The sequence below is a fragment of the Pimephales promelas genome, chromosome 11 (genome assembly GCF_988280905.1).
Source record: "Pimephales promelas chromosome 11, fPimPro1.hap1.1, whole genome shotgun sequence".
NCBI classification, from domain to species: Eukaryota; Metazoa; Chordata; class Actinopteri; order Cypriniformes; family Leuciscidae; genus Pimephales; species Pimephales promelas.
The window spans coordinates 13,448,754-13,473,196 of NC_142779.1; the positions used below are offsets into that span (position 1 = coordinate 13,448,754).

At 37.8% G+C, this 24,443-nt stretch overlaps 2 protein-coding genes across 7 annotated transcripts in view; one reads left to right on the forward strand and one right to left on the reverse strand.

Annotated features, from left to right (window-relative positions):
• col17a1b (collagen, type XVII, alpha 1b) overlaps positions 1-1,003 on the forward strand; it is an 82,334-nt gene extending 81,331 nt beyond the window's left edge. For all 3 annotated transcript variants that reach the window (XM_089117008.1, XM_089117009.1, XM_089117010.1), the window contains one exon: positions 161-1,003. In XM_089117008.1, coding sequence (XP_088973134.1) covers positions 161-204 — 44 coding nt within the window. In that variant the 3' untranslated portion in view covers positions 205-1,003. The remainder of the gene's footprint in view (positions 1-160) is intronic.
• On the reverse strand, positions 766-23,785 carry slka (STE20-like kinase a). Of its 4 annotated transcripts, XM_089117012.1 has the most exons (20): positions 22,837-23,785; positions 17,856-18,020; positions 16,148-16,196; positions 15,055-15,204; positions 14,116-14,188; positions 13,775-13,969; positions 13,356-13,437; positions 13,119-13,265; positions 11,808-12,989; positions 11,431-11,561; positions 11,186-11,309; positions 10,505-10,684; positions 7,671-7,763; positions 6,471-6,542; positions 4,794-4,923; positions 3,919-4,043; positions 3,637-3,825; positions 3,417-3,542; positions 3,148-3,261; positions 766-2,305 (listed from the first exon to the last, which is right to left on the reverse strand). In XM_089117012.1, exons 1-20 carry the CDS (start codon positions 22,984-22,986, stop codon positions 2,159-2,161), a joined length of 3,624 nt encoding a protein of 1,207 aa, XP_088973138.1. In that variant the 5' UTR covers positions 22,987-23,785; the 3' UTR covers positions 766-2,158. The 4 variants fall into 4 exon arrangements, with proteins under 4 accessions (XP_088973138.1, XP_039527634.1, XP_039527633.1 ...); XM_039671700.2 differs by lacking the exon at positions 7,671-7,763; XM_039671699.2 differs by lacking the exon at positions 6,471-6,542.
• Positions 23,786-24,443: the final 658 nt, after the last annotated feature.

Here is a 24,443-nt window from a genome sequence, read left to right on the forward strand (position 1 = left end):
GTATATTGTAGCATGATGATACATACAATGTATTCATTCAATATATTCAGATATTGTTGCATCAACCAGCATCTAAAAATCATCAATGATGACATTTTTGAAGGCAGCACTGGATCTAGCAATCACTCTGACATGCATCTCTTTCCATATTGAATTTTAGGTGATATCCAGACTGGTAGATGGGTACGGACCACTGGTGTGTAAGGGCTATTGCAGCAGCACACTTTTGTGGATGCACTGACAGCGGAAAGAAATCTTTAAGAAGATAAATCCATAAACTAACCTCCCCTTATGAAGTAGCACAGTTTAGAGGCTTGTTTGGTTGCTATTTTATCACACTATACAGTTTTATATTCAATGCATGCAATATTATAATTCATACATTCAAAATGTTCAGCTTTACCAACACGGATTTAAGACAGTCTTAGTTTTCATTATTTTGCACTTAGCACTTGAAATGTACCTTTTATCCAATAGTGGACTTTGTAATTGCCTTTATGATTTAATTCTTTTTTATTTTTTGTATTATATCCATTTGTCTATGGTCAATTGTTGCAATGCAAAATTAACACACAAAAATGAAATCAGAATGTTACGGATGATACACCAAACAAAAAAGTATCTCAAGCAGCTGAGATAGACCATGTGATGTAACATGACTCACTTTACAAGGGCCACTGAATCTTTAACAAAGAGTATGATTTTACGCCTACCCGATATGAACCCAAACTGCACCATGTTTAGAAAAAAAAAAACACCAATAAATCAAAGAAAATACAATGAGTTTTATTTACAGAATATCAATGGACAAGCGTTTTGATACATAAATTGACCTCAAAAATGCGTCAGATATTCCATCAAAGTGCTGCAAGAGGTTAAGGTCACTGTTCAGCAGTATGACACCGGGATATCTCTGGAAAAATATCCTGCTTGTGCAAATGCCAACTTTTAAAACCTGTTCAAAGAGATCATGTCTCTGGTAAAGTACAGCATTTGGGATTTCCTTCAGCATGCAAAAAGTATAGGAGCACAGCATGTCATAATATGGCTAAGATACAGGTGTGTGACTTCTTACACAAAACATGTTATCAAAAATAAAGCTTGAATCAGATGAAAAGTCCTCAGCAACAGCGAGAAATGTTCATGTCTTCACACTGAAACTTTTGCAGACTGTAATGGGCTAATCGAAAATCCGCTCTACATTTGACTATCAAAAGTATGTGTCCTTCAATAAAAAGTACAGTAAAATTAAAATAAACAATGTAACGTGCAGGTTCACATTCCCCTTACATTTTGATGAAAGAGGAAAAAAAGAACTAACAATAAAAACGTTCAACTTCAGTTAAATCCATAAATAACTTTTTACCACCATATATGAAACATTCAAGGTGTCAAAGACTGCCCAACTCTCCTTCAAATACGTGAAATTAATTTGCTCATAAAAAAATAAACTCGGCTACTCTGGACCACAAAGTGACATGCCAAATGAGAAATGACATCATCGTATACAAATATTTGGGCACAATTTCCTCCACAAAATCACTACTGCATATGTTCAATTTGTAACCTATGGGTTACATTCATTGACTGCAAATATCTTTAACCATATAAAGCAAAGAGTAAAAGTTAAAAAGAGTAGTACGTTTTAAAAGCAACTTTGCATGGACATTAAAAACCAAATAAGCAAAACTCAGAGGAGGATACAAAAATACAACAGCTGATACAAGACCATAACAGAACTGAAGCTCGTGTACCAGTGACTCGAGTGTCCACGTGTTTAAATGTGATCTCTCACCACTTGAGTTGAATTTTCTGTCTGTGATATGTTTGTTATGGGCTTTTCATCAAGTGACCCTTATTAAGGCTGTTTTATGAATGTATTCCACAAAGACGAGATGATTCATGATTGCCTGAGTGTATTCATGGTTAATTTGCGCAAATTAACATGACCAGAAGAAAACAGAGAAAACTAAAATGTTAATCCATTGGATTCAATGTGGCAAAAAGCATGTCAAGGTAATGCATTAGATTTGTCCATTATTGTTAGCTTTCTTACTCTCAGAAATGTCATTTTCAAACCCATGCATCTATTCTGATTTCATACCTCTGAAAGGTAGAACAGCACTTCCTCGCTTTAAATAAAGCTCAGTGGTGAAGGTTAAGAGCCGGAGGAGTGGACACTGGGAATAGGGTAGAATTTAGAGACTCTGCTCTGGGCGGTGGGGTTGAGGCATTCAGACTCTCCACTCATTTTAAAGAAGACTTCCTGTTCTTGTAGTTTACGTGTGAACTCTTCCTCCAGAGCCTGAGAGAGAGAGAGAGCAGGAGAGAAATAGACATATAGTCTGTGTACTTACAAAGAACAGTTCAACTCAAAATATATCAGATAGCATATTATCATTCCAGAATACCATGACCTCAGACTTTATTCTAGATTTTCTTAGATTTGATGATAATATTAGGGTATATAGGTTTACAGTTATACATGTAACATACGATTTCTGGTAACACTTTACAATATGGTTCATTAGTTAATGAACTATGAATGAACAATACTTCTACACCATTTATTAATCTTAGTTAATATTACTTTCAACATCTACAAAAGTTGTATTTGTTTACATTAGTTAATACACTAAACTAATATGAACAAACAATGAGCAGCTGGATTAATGAACAAAGATGAATAAATAATGGAACAAAGAAATTGCTCCTTCTTAGTTCATGTTAATTAATACATTAACTAATGAACCTTTCTATTCATCAGAGAATTAATCACAGTTTCCACAAATATATTAAGCAGCCCAACTTAAAGACTGGGGTAATGACTGCTAAAAAAAAACAAAAAAAAAAACAGCTTTTCCATCACTTCAAAGAGAAAACATTTGTTTAAATTGTAAACATATTTCACAATATTACTTATGTATTTTCACTGTATTTTTATTGAATAATTGCAGCTTTGGCGAACAAGACAATTAATTTAAAAAACATGAATAAGTAGTAGTGTGCATATAACATTTTAAAATCATATTAAATAAATTTAAATAAGATTTCATATATTTTCTTAACAGCTTGTTTGGAAACCCCCAAACTTTGGGCAGCATGATCCACTTGAAATGATAAAGTTGCAAATGATGTACTAAATACCTTCTTCCTGGGACGAAGCTTCTCCCTCCAGTCTTTCAGCTCCTGACTGTGCTCCTCATCCAACTCCTTCAGCTTCTGAGTCTCATGCTCAATCAGGAGGTGGCATTTCTCATTCTGTTGGATGTTGAAGACAATGAACCAGATGTTACAACCAAAGATAGAGGGCAACTAGTTTAATGACTCAACAGAGCAGAGCATAAATGCAATCAAAAACGCAGGCACAAAGGAAAGAGGAAGACGGAAGGAATGCATGTCTGAGTGTTACAGACCTGCATCTGTTGAAGTTCTCTGATGTTGGAGTCACACTGCAGCTGCAAGTCTCTCATCTGGTTCTCATGTTTCTGATGCTGATGAAGTCTCTCATTCTTCTGTCTCTTGTCCTCTTGAGCAGCAAACTGCTCGAAAATAAAGTCGAAAAAGGTTTGAAAAAGACTAAACGAGCCTGATTCCTCTGATCTTGACAAAGCTCTTCCTGATAAGAGGTCTGACCTGTTTGATCTTCTCTCTGTCCTGCTCTGGTGTTCCTGTGCCGGTGATCCGCAGGCTCTTTTTAAACATTGCCATGCGCGTCTTCGCTTCACTGCGCTGGATCTTTGGCAGCCGAGCTCTTTCCTGTGTCTGCCTGTTCTTCATCTCCTCAATCAGCCGCTGGTTATAACCCTGCATCTGCTCCATCTCCTGATGACCAGCCAAGTACGAAATAAACAGTCAAAGTGGCTACAAAACACGGCAGTATTTGATTTGTTGCATAAATGGACAGCCAGGTCTCACCTTGTCATGCCTCTTGAGGAGCTGATGTCTCTGCATGAAGTATTGATCCTTCAGCTGCTGCTTCAGCAACTGGTGTTTCTCCTGCAGGTGGCGCTCCTCCAGCTCCCACATGGCTGCCTCCCGAGCTGTTGGTTCGTGAGCCAAAGAAGAGAGGAAATAGAGCAATTCTCAGCCGTTAGAATCAGACCACTTGACTCCATGCATGTTTAAACATGTTTGCAGACACAGTCACAGTTCATTACACATCATAGACAGCAAATCTCAAAACAGTCTGCATGGGACACTTTTCACACACACATCTAATCAAATGAGATCTGGGCCACACCTCAAGAGGCACACGGCTGGCCTTTATAATTGGCCCCCTGTCTGAAAATAAAGTTTAGCTCTATTTCAGCTTTACTGTCAGTAGAAGCAGATAACGTGTTTCCATTGTGGTTGGAGTTGAAAGCGTGACCTAGATGAATATATAACAAATATGTGCAGTGGATTTATTTATATTGAACAGAACCACAAAAGTCTACTGTATTCTTTCTCATAAAATCACTCAATGAAGTTTGATGTGAACTATTTGAGAATATACTGCAAGTAAACCAAAATGCTGACTCCAAAAAAACAACAACAAACTGAATGCTTTAAAATGCTTTCTATTATTATTATTATTAAGGTAAGAATATTAACAGAGCGCTCTCTCTCTCTCTATTCAATTATAAGTATACATATACACTACTGTTTAGGGACAGTAAGATCTTTGTGAGAGAAAGATAATGTTTTTATTCAGCAAGTTTGTGCAACGATATGAAAATATACTGATGAAAAAATTAAAATGACTTTTCATTATTATTAATAATGAGGCCTCTTTGTAAAGAGTGTCTGACCTCTCATGAGCTGCTGCTTGTGGTTGAGACAGTCTCTCTCTATAGTGGCAATCTCTAGTTTGTGCTGCTGGATGATCTTCTTCAGAGCGCCATCCAGCTCCTGCTGCTGCCTCTGAAGAAACTCTTGCTCCTAAGAGAGACGGGTCGAGCGAGAAGAAAGAAATCGGGTACAGAAACAACAGGGGTGTTGTAAATTAGTATCTGTACATGATGATCATGCTCCAAGTTGAAGCAGACAAATTTCACATGAGCACTAACACAGCACTAAAACCACAGCATTAAGAGGAAGGTCACACACATAACCATTTAACAGAGATAAAACATGTATAAATTCATGATAAATGGATAAAGATTTAAGAAAGGAATGGTCTAGATAATAGATTAACAATACATACAAAGTCACAATACAGCAATAACAACCTTAAGATAAGCCCAGACCGACTTTTTCCATATTTTCTAAGCTGATTAAAGGGGAGAAAAAAGGTGGGATGGATTAAAAACAATAAAACGTGTATTAAAATCAGTTCCTGAAAGCTTAATGAAATTTGATAAGCGGCAAAAAGTACACTAACATTCAAAAGTTTGGTCTGTATTGGTAAAAGTTTCATGCTTTTATTTGATCAAAAATACAGTACAAATACTAATTTGGTGAAATATTCCAATTTAAAACAGTTTTTTATTTTAATATAATTTTAAAATGCACATGATCCTTATGAAAACATTCTATTATGTTGATTTGGTGCTCAAGAAACATTTCTTATAATGATCAATGTTGAAAAAAATACTCTATATTTTTGTGGAAACAATGATAGATTCTCTGTATTCTTTGATGAATGGAAAGTAAAAAAATATATAATAATAAAAACATCTTACTAACCACAAACTTTTCAATGTTAGTGCATGTATTTGTATAATTTCAGAAACCTTCCTGACAATAATTTCAGATCCATTTGGGCTTGCCAAAGACATGCAAAACACTGACAAATTACTCAACCAATGCAATACAGGTGATATATACTGTATAATATACAGCTAATAATAATTATACATCTTAAAAGTCATCCTGTTTGTCTCCTTCTTTGAACTTGGCCTTCAGTAGCAGACAGAGAAAAAAGCAGCACACAGGTGACGCACAGAAACTTGACTAAAGTTTCAGTAACAGTATGAGAGAGTGAATGGATAGAAGAGATACTGAGACAGTGCAGTAACAGCACTCCAACACAACAGAGCACCTTCCTGCCCGCATGTGCCGTCAACATCACGTTCAAACACTACTGCACCGTTACAAAGGGGTATGCTTCAGTAGAATCGTGTTGAACAATCAAATCAGTTCTGCTAGTGTCACTCAACAAATATGTAGTTCAGGAGTGAGTGACAAGCGTGAAATGATTCCAGGGAGGCTCACATGATTCTCCAGTAGGGATGAGGCATTTCAAAAGTACTGGGGCGAGGAGATGTGCTGCTGAAAACATGCAATTTGCATTTGTACTGGTTCTATGTTTTATAGTCTATTCTATCGGGTTTTAAAATGTGTAAGCTAATCCATTGCTTTTAGTTATTTAAACAGGTTAGCTAAACTATTACAGCTGTTCTGAATTTGTACGCATCTGCTCTGTAACTTGTGTGACGGACGGGCACATGTGAGAGGGTTGAGTCACGAGGAGAGAAGAGACTTACATCCTGCATCTGAGCGTTGAACAGAGCACATGAGGACAACTGAAAAGACTGTATCATAACCTGGGCCACACCCTGTGGAGCAAAACACAGCCAACTCCACCACGTCAGGAACAGGGGACACACACCAGCACTCAAGCGCATCACATGCAAACCATACACACATCTCACAATATCATCTAGTCTCCTCACTGCTAATCTGTTAAGTGTCCTGGGTCCCGAGCTAAGACCCGCAAGCAGTGAATTCAGTTGATGGACAGAGAGCGGGTTAGGTGAGTCTGAAGGCTTTCATCCTTGACATGCATGATGAGATGCAGCAGTCTTCATTAGTCTGTTATTGTCCTCTCTCTTTAGAGTTGACAGAACATCCTACAAGGCCAAAAGTATGGGGACACCCCTTTCTAACCGCTTTTGCTACTTCAGCAACACACATTTTTAACAGGTGCATAAGATCAAGTATACAGCCATGCCATCTGTACAGACAAACATTTGTAGTGGAATAGGATAGGGTTGCATGATAAACCAAAATAAAAGTGAAAGGGTACGATTTAATTATATAAATATATGCGCTGCATGTTTTGGAGTGAAGCGTAGACTGTGTTCTTTTACAAGCGAGCAGCTCATGACCCAGTGTTTTCAGTGTCTCTGAGCGGCTCGGTTGGAAAATTGAAAAGTTAATGAGCCATCAGACTATAGATAAAGCACAGATGAGCTTATAAACACTCGTCAACAAAAGAGAAGTTTTAAATGTTTCAAAATGAAATTAAGACATTTTATTTTACTGTACAACTGTAAAATTACAATACTATATTTCTTTCCAAATTGATATTTCAGTAATATTTCATTATTTTAGTTAATAATAAAAGTTATAATATTATCGCGCAGCCCCAAAATAGGGCTTTGTGATTGATTGGAATGCAGACACCAGATCTCATCGCCTAATCTCACTAATGCATTTGTGTCTGGACAAGAGAGCGATTCCCTGCATCCATGTTCTATCATCCAGTGGAAAGTCTTTCCAGAAAAGTGGAAGCTGTTCTGGCAGCAGAGGACAAACTCTTTACTAATGCCAATGGCAGTTTCTTTTTAAATAGGGAATTTAAGGAATAACCTTCATTTTTGTCAGTCCTACAATTCAAGATCAGAGTGGTAGGAAAAGAGGAGAAGTGGAAGTGTGTGTGGGGAAGCCGGTGTCTAAATTACCTCTTCGTGTTGAATGACTGCTAGGTCTTCCTTTAAGCGTTTCATGAGCTCTTTTCTCATGCGTTTGGGGGACTGTTCGACCTCTTGTTTGACCTACAGTGTGAGCATGCAGACTGTTGGGAATGAAGGCTTTACTTGCGTAGGGACTGACGGTGTAAATCATTAGTCGGAGAAAGTCATGCAAAATCTCCATGAAGGGTTAATCTATGATGATGAACGCTTTAGTATTTGAAAGATAATCATCTCCAAGCAACTGATGATTTCCACCTGGGTTAAGAAGTTAATATAAAGATGATTCCAATAGCCCATGATCAGCAACTACCGTTAAAGAGTTGTTCAGAAGCTGAAGAACAGAGAAAAAGCCCACTATCAGCAGCTAGCTAACATAGATCCTTCCTTCACAGCCATCAGAGTATAGATCCCTTCAAAGTACTCTATAAAAGATGCACACTTCTATATTGCTGACGTTTGTTCTTCTGTAAAGAAAGCTGCGTCAGCAGGAACATTTTTTCAACAGCAAGAGAAGTCAAGCGCCAAAATGTCAAATTGTCAGTTTGATCAGGAAAGAAAGATATTTTGCTGACCCTAGATTATCCTCATTCTCAAATGCCAGTCACTGTCCAACTTATTTTAAGCTGATACAGTTATCTTTATAGTTTTCGTTCTTGATGTTAACGGGCCTTAACCCATTCTGATTAATCAGCTGGAATTATTTGTATTGTCCAATTAACAAATATTACACAATGTTCATTCAAATTGAACAATTTTGTCTATACCTGCCATAATACAATAATTTACATTATCATTTAATGTACACTAGCAGTAAAATATTTGGGTGCTGGTAAGTTTGTGTTAATATTTAGGAAGAAGTCTCTATTATATTGAAATATTAATAAAACTTAAAACAACAGTTTTCCAATTGAATATATTAGAATGCGTTACATGACCCTTCAGAAATCATTGTTATACGCTGATTTGGTGCTGATTTATTTGAAAGAAATCTTTTGTAATATTATAAATGCCTTTACTTTTGATCATTGCATCCTTTATGAATAAAAGTAGCCATTTAAAAGTAAATCCTGCCAACTTTTAAAATGGTAGGGTAGTGTACCAGTATATTACTTTATCTGCTGCTCAGCAATATAGAAAACTGAAATGTGCATCTTACAAATGGTCACTTTTAACAGTATTTTTAAAATGAAAGGAAACTTAATCTATAGTACATAATATATTAGTCTATGAAAACTGTGTTCCCATCAAGAGAAGAGGCCCTGCACCACAGCACCGATCTCCACTCATTACATCACACTCACACAGCAGCATAATTAGAGACATTTAGAAAAGCATAGCATCATAAAACAATGTGTGAAAACAGTTATTTTACATAATTATTCTGAAAATAATATTAATACTTTTATTAATGTATAATGAAAAATGCATATATTTCAAGATGTATTTGAACAGGGTCTCATGAGAGGGAGAAAGAGAGAGAGAAAACAAGACATTGCCGTATCTGAATCCATTAAGGCACTCTTAGGCACATGCATATGACAGCATTAGTGCGGAGCAAGCTGTCTAGAACAAGTGCCACAGAAAAACCAAAACAAGAGAAAATAGGAGAGAATCTAGTGGTGCTGATACACAGTTTGACCATAGCTGTGAGCATGTATCATGCTGGCTGAAGATGCAATGAGAGACCAAACAGCTGAAATGTGCTCTATTATTATCATCATGTTACTGACTATGAAAGCAAATGCACCATGCATCAATACCTAAAAGGAAATAATAATAGTGGCAAACCCACACCACACAGACCCCATTTCCATGAAGCCATGCATGATTGTACTGAAATCCCTTAATTCATGAGGAACAATTGAAAATACCAGCAGGAGGAAGAGATGAAATGAAGAGAACCTTTGTTTTGTTCCTAAGCCATTGCTTAGCACCCAATTAACCTCTAAAGCCATCTCTGTGGCCTCTCGGAGGATGGAGGTAATTGAATGTGAAAGCCAGAGTTTCGTTAAGCAAACACGATAAGAAAAGAACTGCTTTGCATTTACAAGTCTGAACACAAAGCATGAGACACAGCCAAGATGTGTCTAAAGGGACAGATGAGGAAATCAATTCCATTTGCAGCTGCATTGTGATTCAAAGCAGCAAGTAAATTAGTCAAACGCAAGATTGTCTACTAAAAGCATACCAAATAGGGATGAACATGAGCAATCTAACAGACAAATACTCAATCTGCTAACTAGTTGACAAGTTAACACTAATCACAAATAGATTGAGTCTATGGCAGGTAAAGGCAAAAAGGAGACACAAAATGTAAAGGAAAATTAAGCATGATCTAATCGCTTATTCTGAAAAAAGGGATGAGTTGCAGGGACACATATCAGCCTTTTTTATACAAGAATGTGAAGCTATAAAAAGTGAAAGTGATATGTTGAAACAGCATTTTTTTAATGCAAATAGACTAATGCTGGTAGCCTAATTTTCAAACTGATTTCTATGCAAGCTCCAGATAGTTATTTGTTTTATTAATGTATACTTCTCATTCCTTCAAAATAGGTTGTAAAAGTTTTTTTTTTTTCAAAAACCAAAGTGATATAGTTTAATGTTTGAGAATAAAACAATTTCTTGAAAGTGTCAAACTTGCATTTTTAACTTTAACTAAAATATGAGTAATGGATTATTAGTAATGGATAACTAAATTGATGTAACTGTTAAATTACTCTGAGTGCTCATCCCTAGTACCAACAAGCAACAAGTCATGGCCTGATAAACAAATACATGCTTAAAGTACATTCGACTCTGCGACCCTCTTTCTCGGTTACCTCCTTTTTGCGGTTCTTCAGCATGTTCTGGAACTTGGAGAGCTCCTTGTCCTGCTCTGCTTTGATCCGCTTGGCCTCATCTCTCAGCCGGTTGGTGTGGTCCTGCTCCAGACGCTCTATGGTCTGTTTTTGCTGTTTCTCAAGGTTCTCCACCTCTTGGTCATACTGACGTTTCTTTCCCTGTGGAGAGAGAGAGTGAAAGAGGAATACTGAATCCCGTTAACTGACCACTAATGCACTGAGCAATTTTATCTGTGTGCTTGTGCCCCTGTGAGACTTCATCAGGCTTTTAAACCTGAACTAAAAAGGAGCAATTCAACAAAAACACTTAACAATGAATCGATGCGATGCGAGTTTATAGCAATTTTTCCTGTCATTAGCTATATTTCCATCCACCTATTTTATGTGCATTTTAGTAATCACATAAAAATAAAAACATTTAAAAAAAAAACAAGAAAACGCCAAGTTGCACATAAATTGAAAACAACAAATTAAAATGCATTTATTATTTTAGTGAATCAACCTTGTTGTCTTAAGATACTTTTAACTTATCCATCATGCTACATCTGCATTTAAGAACAGTTATTTCAGTGTTTAAGGACAAAACAAAAGAGTGTACAACAAACAGTGAATTACAATGTTTAATGTAAACAAATATAGTGAGGGAATGAGGGTGCTGACCGTCATTTCCTGCTCGAAGCGCCTGAAGAGCTGCTCTTTTTGCTGCTGTAGTTTGTTGCTGAGCTGCTGCTGAGCTCTCTGCTCCTCTTTTTGCAGCAGCCTCAGTTCTCGTAGTTCCTGACGCCTACAAAATAAACACTTCACACACTTTTTCTAGAGATTTAAGCATGACCATATATACAGTATCATTAGCCAGTCGCAAATTGCAATTAACTAGAAACAGTAACTGATGTCAGCTTAGATACCTCAAAAATCTCAGTTCCTCACTCTTGGTGTCATTGTCAGTAACAATCTTGGATGTGGTGACACTGACTTCCACCCCATCGACCATAAACTTGCGGGTCTTTTTCAGGGTTTTCTTTTGGCGCTTGCTGTCCTGTGGGAGCGAATAAAGTTGAACCTTAATTTCAAGGACATATGGGGCAGTTGCAGCAGGGATGTCAAACTCAGTTCCTGGAGGGCCACAACCCTGCAGAGTTTAGCTTCAACCCTAATTAAACACACCTGATCCAGCTAATCTAGGTCATCAGGATGACTGTTACTACTTCCAGGCAGGTGTTTTGGAGCTGACTGGAGCTAAACTCTGCAGGACAGTGGCCCAAGACATGCGAGTTATATGTACCTGTATTGAAACAGATCCTTCCTTGCTTTTGGAGAGGAAGCTGGAGATTGAAAGGTTAATATCAATGCTGTTAGTATCTGCAGCAGAACTGCTGCCTGAGTCAGAGTCTTTCTCCTTTTCAACATCAGGTTTCACCACCTCTGCTGCATTCTGGTCATTCTCAAGTATGGTAGGTGCTTCCTGGGTCTCTGGTATGTCTTCATTGGCTTCTTGAGGTTTTTCTGTTGCACTGACCTCCTGTTCTTTTACACCAGTGATGACAAAAACAGGCAACTCATTCACAGAGGTGTCCTCTACTACATCTACTCCCTTGGTTGCAGGATCCTCTTTGGGTTCTGAAATCTCAGCCTCATCTCCACCTTTACCTTGTTCCTCTGTTACCACTTGAGGAAGATCCTCCTTTACCTCTTCTGTAGAAACATCTGGTGAAGTTTCCGTTAGCTCCTCCTTTACTTCTGAAGAAGCATCTGGTGAAATTTTCAATTGGTTCTTTACCTCTTCTGAAGGGACATCTGGTGAGGTTACTGTTCTCTCGTCCTCCACAAGCTCCTTTTTAGCAATTTCTTCCTCAGTCTCAATTTTAGCGTCTGTTTTTCCTGTAACAACTGGTTCAGTGCCTTCTTCAGCAACACCATCAGATTTGTTCACTGGTTCAGCTTCACCTGAAGGCAGGATATGTTCCTCTTCTTCACCTGTGGTGGTTGGTGCTTTGGCTTGCTCCTGCATTTCTTCATAGTCTTCTTTCTTCTCTGTTGTCCCTTCCACTTTCACTTCTTTCTTTTCTTGCTCTCCAGTTTCTTCACTGACTGTCACAATCTCTTGGAGGACGGTGTCATTTGATGCTGGTGGGTTTGGCTGATCAGAAATATCCACTTCTGTGGTCACTGGTGTAGGAGATTCCACTTGTTTTGGTACAGCCTCCTCAGCAGAACGTGATTCCTCATTGCTGGTGTCTGACACACTAAACTCATTCATCTTCTCATCCTCAGCATGGTTGGGTTTGCTGGTGTCCACCAGCATGTTGGAGGTCTTGTCACTAGCTTGATCCTCTGAAGTGGGTTTTTTTTCAGGTTCAGCCCTCTCTGTAACTGACTCAAGAGTTGGCGTGTTCTGATACTGCCTCTCATCCTCTGAGCTGCCAACGCTGGTGTCCGATAATGCACGTTTGTGTCCAGGCACTGCCTACATATAACAAATAAAGACAAATCGACTGCTGTAACAAAATACTTTGTAATGTGCATGAAGATACTTTCAGATTCTCTGAATGTGCTTCTATATTCTGAAAGTGGTCAGAAATGTTGATGTTCGTACCTGCTGGGGCTCGGACTCTTCTTCCTCCTCTTCCTCTTTTCCCTCTTCCTCTTTTCCATCTTCAATCTCCTCAACCACTTCAGCTTTAGCCTCAGCAATTAGCTCTCGCAGTGGTTTGTTATCCTCCACATTTGAAACAAATGGATGCTGAAAGCAGACCATGGCTCATAACTAACATGTGCATTTTAATTTCATCCTTTAAATGGAACTGTAGCAAGAAATACAAGACGGCCCAACCTGTAAGAGCTGCAATGCACTCAATCTATTGTCTACATTCTTATCCAGCGCTTTCCGCAGGAAATCACTGAACTCCGGAGACCTGTTTAACACAGTGGAGGAACAAATAGAAAACATGTGCTGAATGTAAAAGGGCTCTTCGTTTGGGGTATTACAGTCATAACTATTGAGTAATAGGCTTTCCAGTTCCAGGCTTATCATGTGTTGGGACTCTGGGTGGGCGACAGCTTATATGATTATTCAGCTCAATAGCCTCCAGTTTTACTTCATAGTTGGAAGGTTATTTATCATACCAGCCAAAATATTACTAAATATGACAAATAACCTGTCCTCAGAAATGCTATTGCTTCTATTGCTGATCACATTTGACTTCATTGACACATGTGGAAGATCATGGCGCTGTGAGTCATAACTCTTACCATCGTGATGGAGCTGCGAGTGTGGGGGGCTCAGACTTTGCTATTTTTAGCAGGACTCTCATTGGGTTCATCTCGTGGTTGGGCGGCTCAATCTGTGCCAGCTCGATCAGAGTCACCCCCAGGGACCAGATGTCTGCTTTGTAGTCATACGGTCTGTCCTTTGACGTCTCACACATCACCACCTCGGGTGCCATCCTTGCATTTAAGAGAGAGAAGGGGAGGGAGGGGATTTTGTTAAATCGGACAAATAAAGAACCAGATAATGTGCCCTATTCACAGCTCAGTTCTTACATAGTGACAGATCTCATGATTCAAAGCAAGATTTAAGTTGAGTGACTAACCAGTAAGGCGTTCCAATGAATGAGTCTCTTCTCTGAAGGGTCTTTGTATTCTTTGCAGACACTCCAAAGTCAGCTGGGAAGACACATTGATCAAAATTAAACACAAAAAGTATGGCTGACAGCACTATGGAATTAAAAAAGCCTTAAAAACAAACAACAAAAGTTGTTGAAAAGCCAAGATAAATATTTCAGTTTACTAATATCTGCCCCTATTAATTACCGTAGATCAATTAATGAGACTTTTGACAAAATTACTTTACCCTGAACTTCCAGATGTTTGGGATGACTGAATAAGGTTTTTATAGAAATTATTAGGTGTTTTCAACAGCCATAAAGAGTAATTCCAAACCAATTTAATGTTTTATAGCAAAGCAACATTAAAATATATAAATGTAACAATTACAAAATTAGAATTTTATAATTACGAATTGTCATCACTGTTAGTATATAAAATGTTTTTTCATGTTAAATTGTCATTCTTAGAATTTCATAATTACAAAACAATTAATTTTATAAATCTATTCTTAAATTTATAATAATATCTTTTGATATTTTTACTCATTTCAATCACAATTCAAGGACAGGGAAATTACCATTTTAAAACTCCCTGATACTTCCATTCTTTCAAGACTACAGTGAAAATGTAGTATTATTTATATAATAATATAGTATTTCTTAACATTTCTTTCAATTTTAGGTAATGTTTTTGTTTTTTGTGTTCTGTAAATTTGTCATTTTTATTTTTAAATTCTTTTTTGTTGTAATTTTAGTACTTTTTTTAGTAATTTTATTTTATTTCAGCATTATTTCAATTAACGAAAATGTTTTGTAATAGTTTGTTTTATTTAACAATAACAAGATTGTCTTCTTTTTCATTTTTCTTCTTCAAGTCATTTAGGTGGTAAGACAGTATTTAAGCACACTTCATGAAGCCATTACCCAATTTGATGTCTCCATCAGAGGTAAAGAGAATATTTCCAGCCTTCAGGTCCCGGTGTATAATCTTATTTTCATGGAGGTAAACCAGAGCCTCCAGTGTCTGTTTACACACAACCCGGATCTGAGGCTCTGTCAGTGGCCGCTCCAGCTCTGCAGACACACACAAGCAAAATTGCCATAAACAGAGTCACTGCTAAGCAAGCACACTTTATAAAATTTTTCGATTTGCTGTGATGTGTATTCAAAGTTGAACTAGACAAATAAACTACAATGTAAAAGGAACAAAGGGCCATGGCTTTTATTAATAGACTTGTTCTGTGCTGTTGATCTTGGCTAACTAGTGCACACAGATTGAAGCAATGTGAACTGCCTTTACAGCAGCACTGCTGGGATAGGCCATCACAGAACAGGCAGAAGGCAACAGAGGGAGTTATAACAGCACAAACAGTGAGTCAACAAAAGTGTTTCCATCATAAGAACACCTCCTCACCCCAACACCTCCCACCAGCAACACCTCTCTTTCAGGCTAAACGTAGAAGTAGCCAGATTTTCATTACAGAAGACTAACCAGTCGTAAGAATGAGAGGTTTTATTCATACAGGATATAATGTTTACAACTGCAAAATGTTTTTTCAATCAAATAAGGTGACAAGATTTGTGACTGAAAACAGCTTATTGTAAATGGTGCAGACAACACTGTACAAAAAGAGAAAAAAATGGGACCATTTGTTAGACATTTAAGCATTGTTTCTGGCTTAATTAATACCACTGAGGGCCATGAAAATTGTGTAATTTCTACTTATGAATTTGCTGACATGGCATGTCACAGAAAAGGTCTGATCTGTATGGGGACATTTCAACAACGTGTCCAACCAACACGGAAAAAGGCTGAGTAGCTTTAAAAAGAGCCTAACCACTCCTTAAAAAACTGACGTTGATAATTATATGGTCCAGTCCAGTGGCAAAACTGAGCACAGCATGCTGGTGTGCCAGTGAGGTCTAGAGGAATGGAACATCATCACACAGTAGAACAGACACAGACGACCACAGAGCCTACTATTCCCTTCAGTTAAACAAAGACCATTAAACTTACCCAACATCACAGCGTCTACCGCTCCTCCAGCACAAAACTCAATGAAAATCTAAAGAAGGGGGAGAAAGACAGAAATCCAGAAGATGAATGAACTAATACGGTCACTGATTCCACAGTTTGCAATTTAGCGTTTTACATCTCCATTACAAGGGTGGAAGGCGGCATGATGCATTACATTTCTCAAATGTTACAGTACAGGCATTTATAATGTTACAAAAGATTTCTATTTTGAATAAATACTGTACTTTTGAACTTTCTATTCATCATAGAACCTGGAAAGAAAGTATCACGGTTTCCACAAAAAAATAATAATCATATATTGGTTTCTTCTGGCGTCTAGTTAAAGCACTGATGACTTCACTTAACCTTTTCCGAGGTCTTTAATGCCACTCTCAGGTATCATTAGGAGGGCTATGATGAGATGAGAACATTTTGTAACAATTGCTTATCTAATTTCTAGTTTTATTAGGTTACACAAGCATTCACTTATTTTTTTTGGTATGCTGGATAATGGCAACCAACAGCAGTGCAGTGATAAATGAAACTTGAGACACTGAGTGAAATGATAAAATCATTATGTAAGTGAACACCGCCCTATTACACGGACCACAGCAGCTGGTCTTTAAGGTAACAGGTGCTGAAGAAAAATCAATACAACCCCTATATTACACTATGTCACATGAGAGGAGAGAAATACCTAGTAACATACAGTAAGCAATCTCATCACAAACTTAGATAACTTAATTTATATCGGACACACTTCGACACTAGAGTGTCAGTTCTTTAATACAATGGTAACTCATGAAAAGTCAGCTGCATCTGAATTAACTATGAACACTGACAGGAGGCTGGAGAGTAATGTAACAATACGTTACAAACAATTGACTGCTGTGCAGATTTTAGTCAGCTTTCTATGAATATTTTACACAGCTCTGACACTGAGTGTAGGAACGATCTCTCTATGCATTAAGAGGCTTGCTTGTGCTACTACGAGCTGTGCATTCATATCTCTTGAATAGCAGCCAGGCTATGCAGACTGGACTTGGATCTAATTAATTCATGAGCACTTTCTCTGGTCATTTGAAATAGGCCATTATCCTTCTATACATGCCAACCGCAGAGGGGAGGATCATATGAAACCATCCTTCCATAATTATCTTGGGAGCTCTATAGTAGAAAAATAGGATCCACTGACGCTCTTCAGACAGGGATGAACGGAGAGGGACTAGTATGGAGCTGTGAGGCCTTGACATTGTCATTATTCACTATTACATTTTCAATTGTTTTTGCTGTTATTGAGAGGGAATTAATGTTGGAATGAACTTTATTCAACGGGATTTGATTGGATCATTACATCTTAGATTTTATTAGGATCAAACATTAGTTTGATTAAAAATAAATCATTTAAAAATTGAAAATTAAAAGCATTATTTAAAAATAATGCGGTTACAAAATGGTTACAAAGCCCAGAATGAATTAGAAGAAATTATGCCATATTTTAATAGCCTAATAGTATGTTAGAAAAACACAGAAAGATCCAGTTTGTTTTGTGTACAAACACTTTTTAACCAACAGCATAGTGCTACTCGATGAGCAAGGCGAGAGTGAAGTGTGTTCTCACTCCTACAGAGATCAACGTCTGTGTATGTGTGTGTCTGGCTGCAGTACAGCAGAAGTAACCAAACCCTTCATGAGTAGAGTCACTCACCCATAGTTTGCTCTCATAATAGAAAGCATCCAGCAGTTTGACTATGTAGTGATGGTCACAGGAGGCAAGGATCTCAATCTCCACCATGTAGTCCTCTAGCTCCTCTTCTGTTTTGGTATCGATCACTTTTGCTGCAGCCAGGATCCCGGTCTCTTTGTTCTGAGCCTGTGATAAAAGCAAACAGTGGGAAACATTCAACAGGTAGCACAGGCATACGATGGCTTCTATGATGCTGTACAGACCTGCCATTTGAACAGCAGCTCACAAACCACATGCAACACTTTGTCAGAGCCAGAGGCAAAATTAAACTCAAGGATAATTTTCTTTGATCTTGAACATATTTTCATCTGAGCTGTAATAACTGTCAGAGTCGTTGTGAGTTACATATGATGCACCTCTACTCTGAGCAGACAACCACTAAGATATAATCAATAACTAGAAGCTCAATTTCGCTAGTCTCAGCCTCGGATATCATGCTCACGGACTGCCCACACTCCTTTTACCTGATGTCTGATGCATATTTGTGACAGACTAATGAATAAATACTTACAAAAAAAAAATCATATGTCAACTACCTACCTGATTTCTAGGAGTCTAGTGTTTTTTGCTGTCTTTAATTTCTAAAAGGAAACAAATCTGTTTACTTGGAGTTGGTGATATTAACCGATAAACATAAACCTTTAAACCTTTTGAAATCCAGCGGTTAGTTGCTCATGCGAAGCCGGTTAGAATCATTAAAGTCCCTGTAAAGTCAAAATTAAGTATTTGTTTTGAGTTTGTCACACCACAGAGAAATCTGTTATTAGCCAACCAGTCAAATTTGAATGATACAAAAAAAAAGCCACCAAGTAAATAAAATAAATAATCTATCAAAACTTTTAAAATGAGCAGTATTCTCTGCTCTTAAGCACTGGGGGCGTGTCCACGGGAAGATGAATGCCGAGGCAGGAGATAGTCGGTTCGGCCCCTTTTACCTGTAACAGTGGATTATCAGTGAATCCCAGCTGTCTCTGAGAAAAGTTTATAAAACTATCCTGTGTAAAATGATCACTACAGAGGAGGGTGTTGGTGGTTATCCTCAGCTCTCCATCAAGGTGGCTCTTCACTAAATTAATCCACCTCTTCTTGATATAATCATTTTTTGGAAATTTAAAAAAAGGACACCGGTCTGTTTTGTAAGTGATGGCATCTAGGTAATGCGCATTTCCATGACGAAGGCATAGCTAGCTAGCAAACTGCAGGCTCAAGTAAATAGTTCTGAAAGTAACTCACGATTGAGTGGCGAACTGATGCAAAATGTACTCTAGTTATATTGTTAGGGGAGGGCACAGCATCAGTTGTCCCAGTGCGTCATAGACAGTAGGGGCAGGGTCAGCATCAGTCGCCCCAGAGGGTCATGACGGTAGAGCAGTGCCGACATTTCTGGTGGTGTAATATAAAACCAATTTAATTCATGAAGCATTTGGTTTTTCAATGCAGCTTCAAGAGACTGCAAAAATACAGCATTACCTAGTTTGTAAAAAAAAAAAAAAAAACTCTCTAATACTGTTCGCACTTTTTCAATATGAGTTAGTCTGAAATATTGCTGTTTGATCATAAAAAAAAGATCTGCCATGTTACAAAGCTCAAAGTCTTACAAAATTTTATTTAACAGAATCCACTTTTCAAGAACTAGCCTACAATGAATGGCTTGTTTGAACTAGAACACAATTTTTCCAGATCTTGACTTGTCACAATGTTACTCATTTAAATAATCCAGAATGTGCAAAAAAGGGGGCTAGTCCCCGTTGAGCTGCGTTAGAGAATATTCTCATTCGTACTCATTCGTTAACATCATCAGGGTCTGAATCGAGCTTTCAATTGGTTTGAAATTTACACCATCCTTAATATAAACGGTTTAAAATAGAGCAGAAAACACAGTTATGGAGGGACGGGACATTTCCTGAACATGCACTACGGTGTGCCAATCACGACACACTGGGCTAGCTTTTGGATGGAGGGGTTTAATGAAAACAGGACCTAGATGGTGCATTCGAGACGGACTGGGGAGTGAGGATAATACAATACGTGAAAAATAATGAGTTTTTTTAATCAGAGCATTAAAACATATTCTTCTAGTACACCCCAAAAACAAAATCAAGACTTTGTAAAAGGGCATAATAGGAGGATCCCTTTAATGGCATGAGCAGCACTATTAGTAAAACTATTGAAAAAAAATAAGGAACTTGTGTACAACCTGTAAAATGGCTGAATGAGAAGCAAATTCCTGAAAGTACCCAGAGATTAGCCTATTGCCTTTGACCTACTTCATTACAAAAGCATTTTCACAGCAACAAGAGACATTCAGAATGAAACTTATAACCATCAAAGCACACTGACTTTGCTAACTAACTAATTTATTACAATAATGATTGAGTAATAAGCCAACAGACATCCCGTTTGTAACTGTATTATGAAATTCTGGAATATTGACCATGAGATATTTATATGATATAAAAAAAAACCCTGAAATATATTGTAAAAGATCAGCCCCTCCCTGTAACCTGCAACTGATACATAAGCAACAACATCTATTCTTTATCTTTAAAAAAGCAGAAAAAAGAAAAACAGAAGCATGACAGGGTTACCTCATTTAAAGGCGTGCCAGAGGCTGTTTGAGGAAATACATGCATCCATTAATTATTCTAGTGTTTGCATTAGCTAACAACTCCAGAATATTCTATTCAAATCGGATGTGACTAATGACGGGTGTAACACATTATTCCATTCAACCATTCTCCTTCTATGCCAAAGAACAGTTTCTATTCTGGGATCAACCTCTGAGTGCTTACAGCTACCTGAAAACAGAGAAGAGCAGACAGAGAAAGGAAAGAGTCAAGTGTACCATCAAATGTGTGAGTGGACCAGAGTTTATTGTAGCAGAAAGTCTCTCTCAATTTCACTTGTACTGCTTTCTCAAACCAACTTCTACCCTCAACCCAACAGGAAATTAACACAACCTCTACATTTCTGAAAACACCATGCTAAAGAGAGAGAGAGAGAGAGAGTGTACGGTTAATTTGTTTTCCATTAATGTTCCACAGAACTGGCGAGTCTGGGCAGGTCACACTTCTTATAGTTCATCAAAAGCGGAAATCATTTATCATAACTGTATTGTACTAGTGCTGATAAGAATATAATAAAGTGCTGCTGATAAGAATATACAATACAATATATCTCAATGCTCAAAGAAAGACAACAGAAAATCACAATTAACAGATCAAGTGGGGTGGCTTGGCTCTATCCATCAGTTGTTGATTCGATTTTGATAGTCCTGCATTTGTCCCCAGATGGTCCAGTTATGACATTTTAACAAACATTCTGATGTTAATTTGTTTTTTTTTAGGAAAAACGAAACATGCACAGAAAAAACTAAACTTGTAAGGGAAAACATGTAGAACAGAGCTTGATTTTATCCATCTGGAAATGACTATAGCCATATGATTATAGCCATATCAAATTTCTAAAAACAAAGCCTGAATCACATTTTCCAACAGCCAGTATGACCTAAGTGAAGTCACATTGACAAGCAAAATTGTTTCAGAGGACAGTTATTATGTTTTGTTTTGATTAAAAATTAAAAAGACAAACAATTGTTTTTCCCTTTAGAATAACATCCACTGATGTAGCTTTCACTGGACAGGAATGTACATTAATTTATTGATAACTTGCTTTGCTTATAATATATTTTTTAAAGTGACTCAAGTATTTCACCATAGGTAAGATAGGAATAAAAGATGGCAAAAATAAAAATAGACAGTGGTGAACCTCTGGTAAACCGCATGAAAATGTAGTTCAGATGTGTATCAAAGTGCCCCACACCCCCAGCATCACTGCAGGCTTCCACTGGCAGGAATATCCTGCTGGTTTACCCTGATCAACATCACCACACCTCGGCACAAGACCCTACATTCATTCACACAGAGCGTTACTTCCTCATTTCAAATACTTATTTCAGCAAAAGAGGTCCATAAACTTGAGACATACTGATTATATTTTGAGGCTGGTTATGTGTGAAAACCAGTGCAGAATTTTAAATAAAGACTAATTTATCCACATTTTAATCATGTCACTATGATGATACCTCAAAAATGTGCGTAGTACAATTTATTTAGAATGTCACACCCAACTTGTGGTGTCATAAACAACACAATGCATTCCATAAACAAGAGCAGTATGGAAACATTCTTCATCAGATTGAAGTCTGAAGCAGGCAGGGACTAACAGGAATGGTGTGAATTCAACTACAACTGGTTCTACAACACGAGCAAAACTACATTAACTAGGCTTTTGAGAATGTCAACAGATTAAATGAATCTAAATACTACTTAGTTGTGTTTGACTATTTTTATTCCAATTAAATTGTTTTCAATTGAGAGTGGAAAGTCGTTGGGTTCAATAAATCTACATTATAGATAAAGTTGCCCATGTTTACATCCTTTTCTTTACTTCTCTACTGCCTCAACAAAAATATGCCATGGTAACAATTGTTTCTGCCAAAATACCATAGTTGCTAGTGCTAGTTATTCATAACACTGAAGTCATTCATCAAGCAGTTTTAAAAAAAGTATCACGTGCTGGTCAGGAAACGATCATTCAATCGGCTAAAGTGATAGGTTTTTATTTAATAAGTTAAAATTATAGTTCTGTCATCTTCACCTTTTTTATCCCGTGGAACACAAAATGAGTTTGTTAGTCAGAACGAGTCTCAGCAACTATTTACTTTCATTGTATGGAAAACAGATGCAATTGATGGAGTTATGCTGGTAGTCTCTCACAACATCTCGTTGTGTCATACAGGTTTGAAAAGGACGTAAGGTAAATAAATATTGACATTTAGATTTTGGAGACATCCGCCCCTTTGAAATGAATCAGTAGGGTCAGAGGGACAATGCTAATCCACTCAGGTGACAATCACCTACTGGAGGATGATGAGGTTTACCTTGTAGACTTTCCCAAAGGCTCCATCCCCAAGTTCTCCCACGATCTCCCACTCCTCCTCGGGGTTGATGTCTCTGTGAACGTGCTCATACTGTTTCTTCTTCTTCTCCGTGCCCAGCTTAAATATCTTCCGAAAATTGAAAAAGGACATCTTCTAAACGCAATCTATATGTCTGTCGGTTTAAAAAAAACAAATGACACGACACGACATAAACTGTTGTGTTAACACTGAATAAAACGAATCACTTGGGCAGTTGGCTAATGGGCTAGCTAGCTGCGGATGATCGATTCCTAGCTAACTCATTTAACTGTAACGTTACAAATGCAGACAGCTCCAAGTAATCCTGAGAATGGCGGCGACGGTATTAGTCTCTCTGAAAGTGACCGAGGTCAGTCTTTATGTGGCATTTCGCGTCTCCATAACATTGAATCATCTAGACGAGCGACTCCTTCCACACAGCGATGGAAAAGTAACAGTCCACTTCCTCAGCTAGCTTTACAGCGGCTACATGTGTGATTCTCTGTATATACCTCACCCGTCTGATAAAAAATAAGCCTCGCAGTCAAACAAGTCTCGCGTATTCAATTATTCCGTTTAAAAAAAACTACCGTACAGTAAAATCCATAAAGGTGGAGGCGATTAAGTAGTTAGCACACCGTAAAAAAAATGCGGAGCGGATGCTGATGACCAAACTCCTGTCTGAGCTCAGTCTACTGCTCACGGGGAGGGGTGTGTGTTACAGCTTAGCCAAACACAACCGTTTCGACAAAACCGATTGAACAAACTACAGGACACCAGCTGGCCAGTCGACCCTGCTCGCGGTGTTGAAATGGATGTTTCTCGCGCTTTGCTAAACGGTCGCTCGGGTCTCTCGTGACCAACTTCTCGAGGATGTTGCGGGAGGACTCTAGCGCGTGCGTTTTGGATAGGGAAGGCGCGTGCCCGGCAGCGGAAACACTAGCGCATGCGCAGTTGGTGATGGCCATGCAGAGGACAACACTGTTCTGACTTAAAATCAGTAACCTAAACAATAGTGGTAGGGGATTTGATTAATCCCATTTAATTAAATCCTTTGAATCATACACCAATAAATAATTAAACAACTACTGCTATTGCTCATCCACAGCCCACACTCACTTAAAAATGTTGGGTTAAAAATAACCCAATAAATAACCCAACGTTTTTTACTGTGTAAGCTCTATAATTAGGCCTATTTGAAAGGGAAAAAAGCAGCCGCTGTTTTGGAAAAAGTCTTCTCTTTGCAAAAAAATCCAATTTTAAATGGCTAAGTGAGATTGCAAACATTATCTTTATTTTTATACAGTTTTAACCAATGACCTCACACACAGGTGTCTGCTTTATTTTCATTTTGATTCATATTCTACCGGTCGGCCAAACTTCTTGGCTTCTTCTCACTAGTGGCACACTGTCCATTAGATTAATTTTATTTTTTTTGAATATAGGTTTTTGCTTTGTAATACTCAAGTGGTGAAAACAGGCATACTAATGCCCATGCACCGGATGCAGTGTTATTGATTGTCTGAACGTGAACAGTGAGTTTCCAGAGGCCCAACATTTTCTTGTTTCACAGAGGTCTAAAAGTTGAA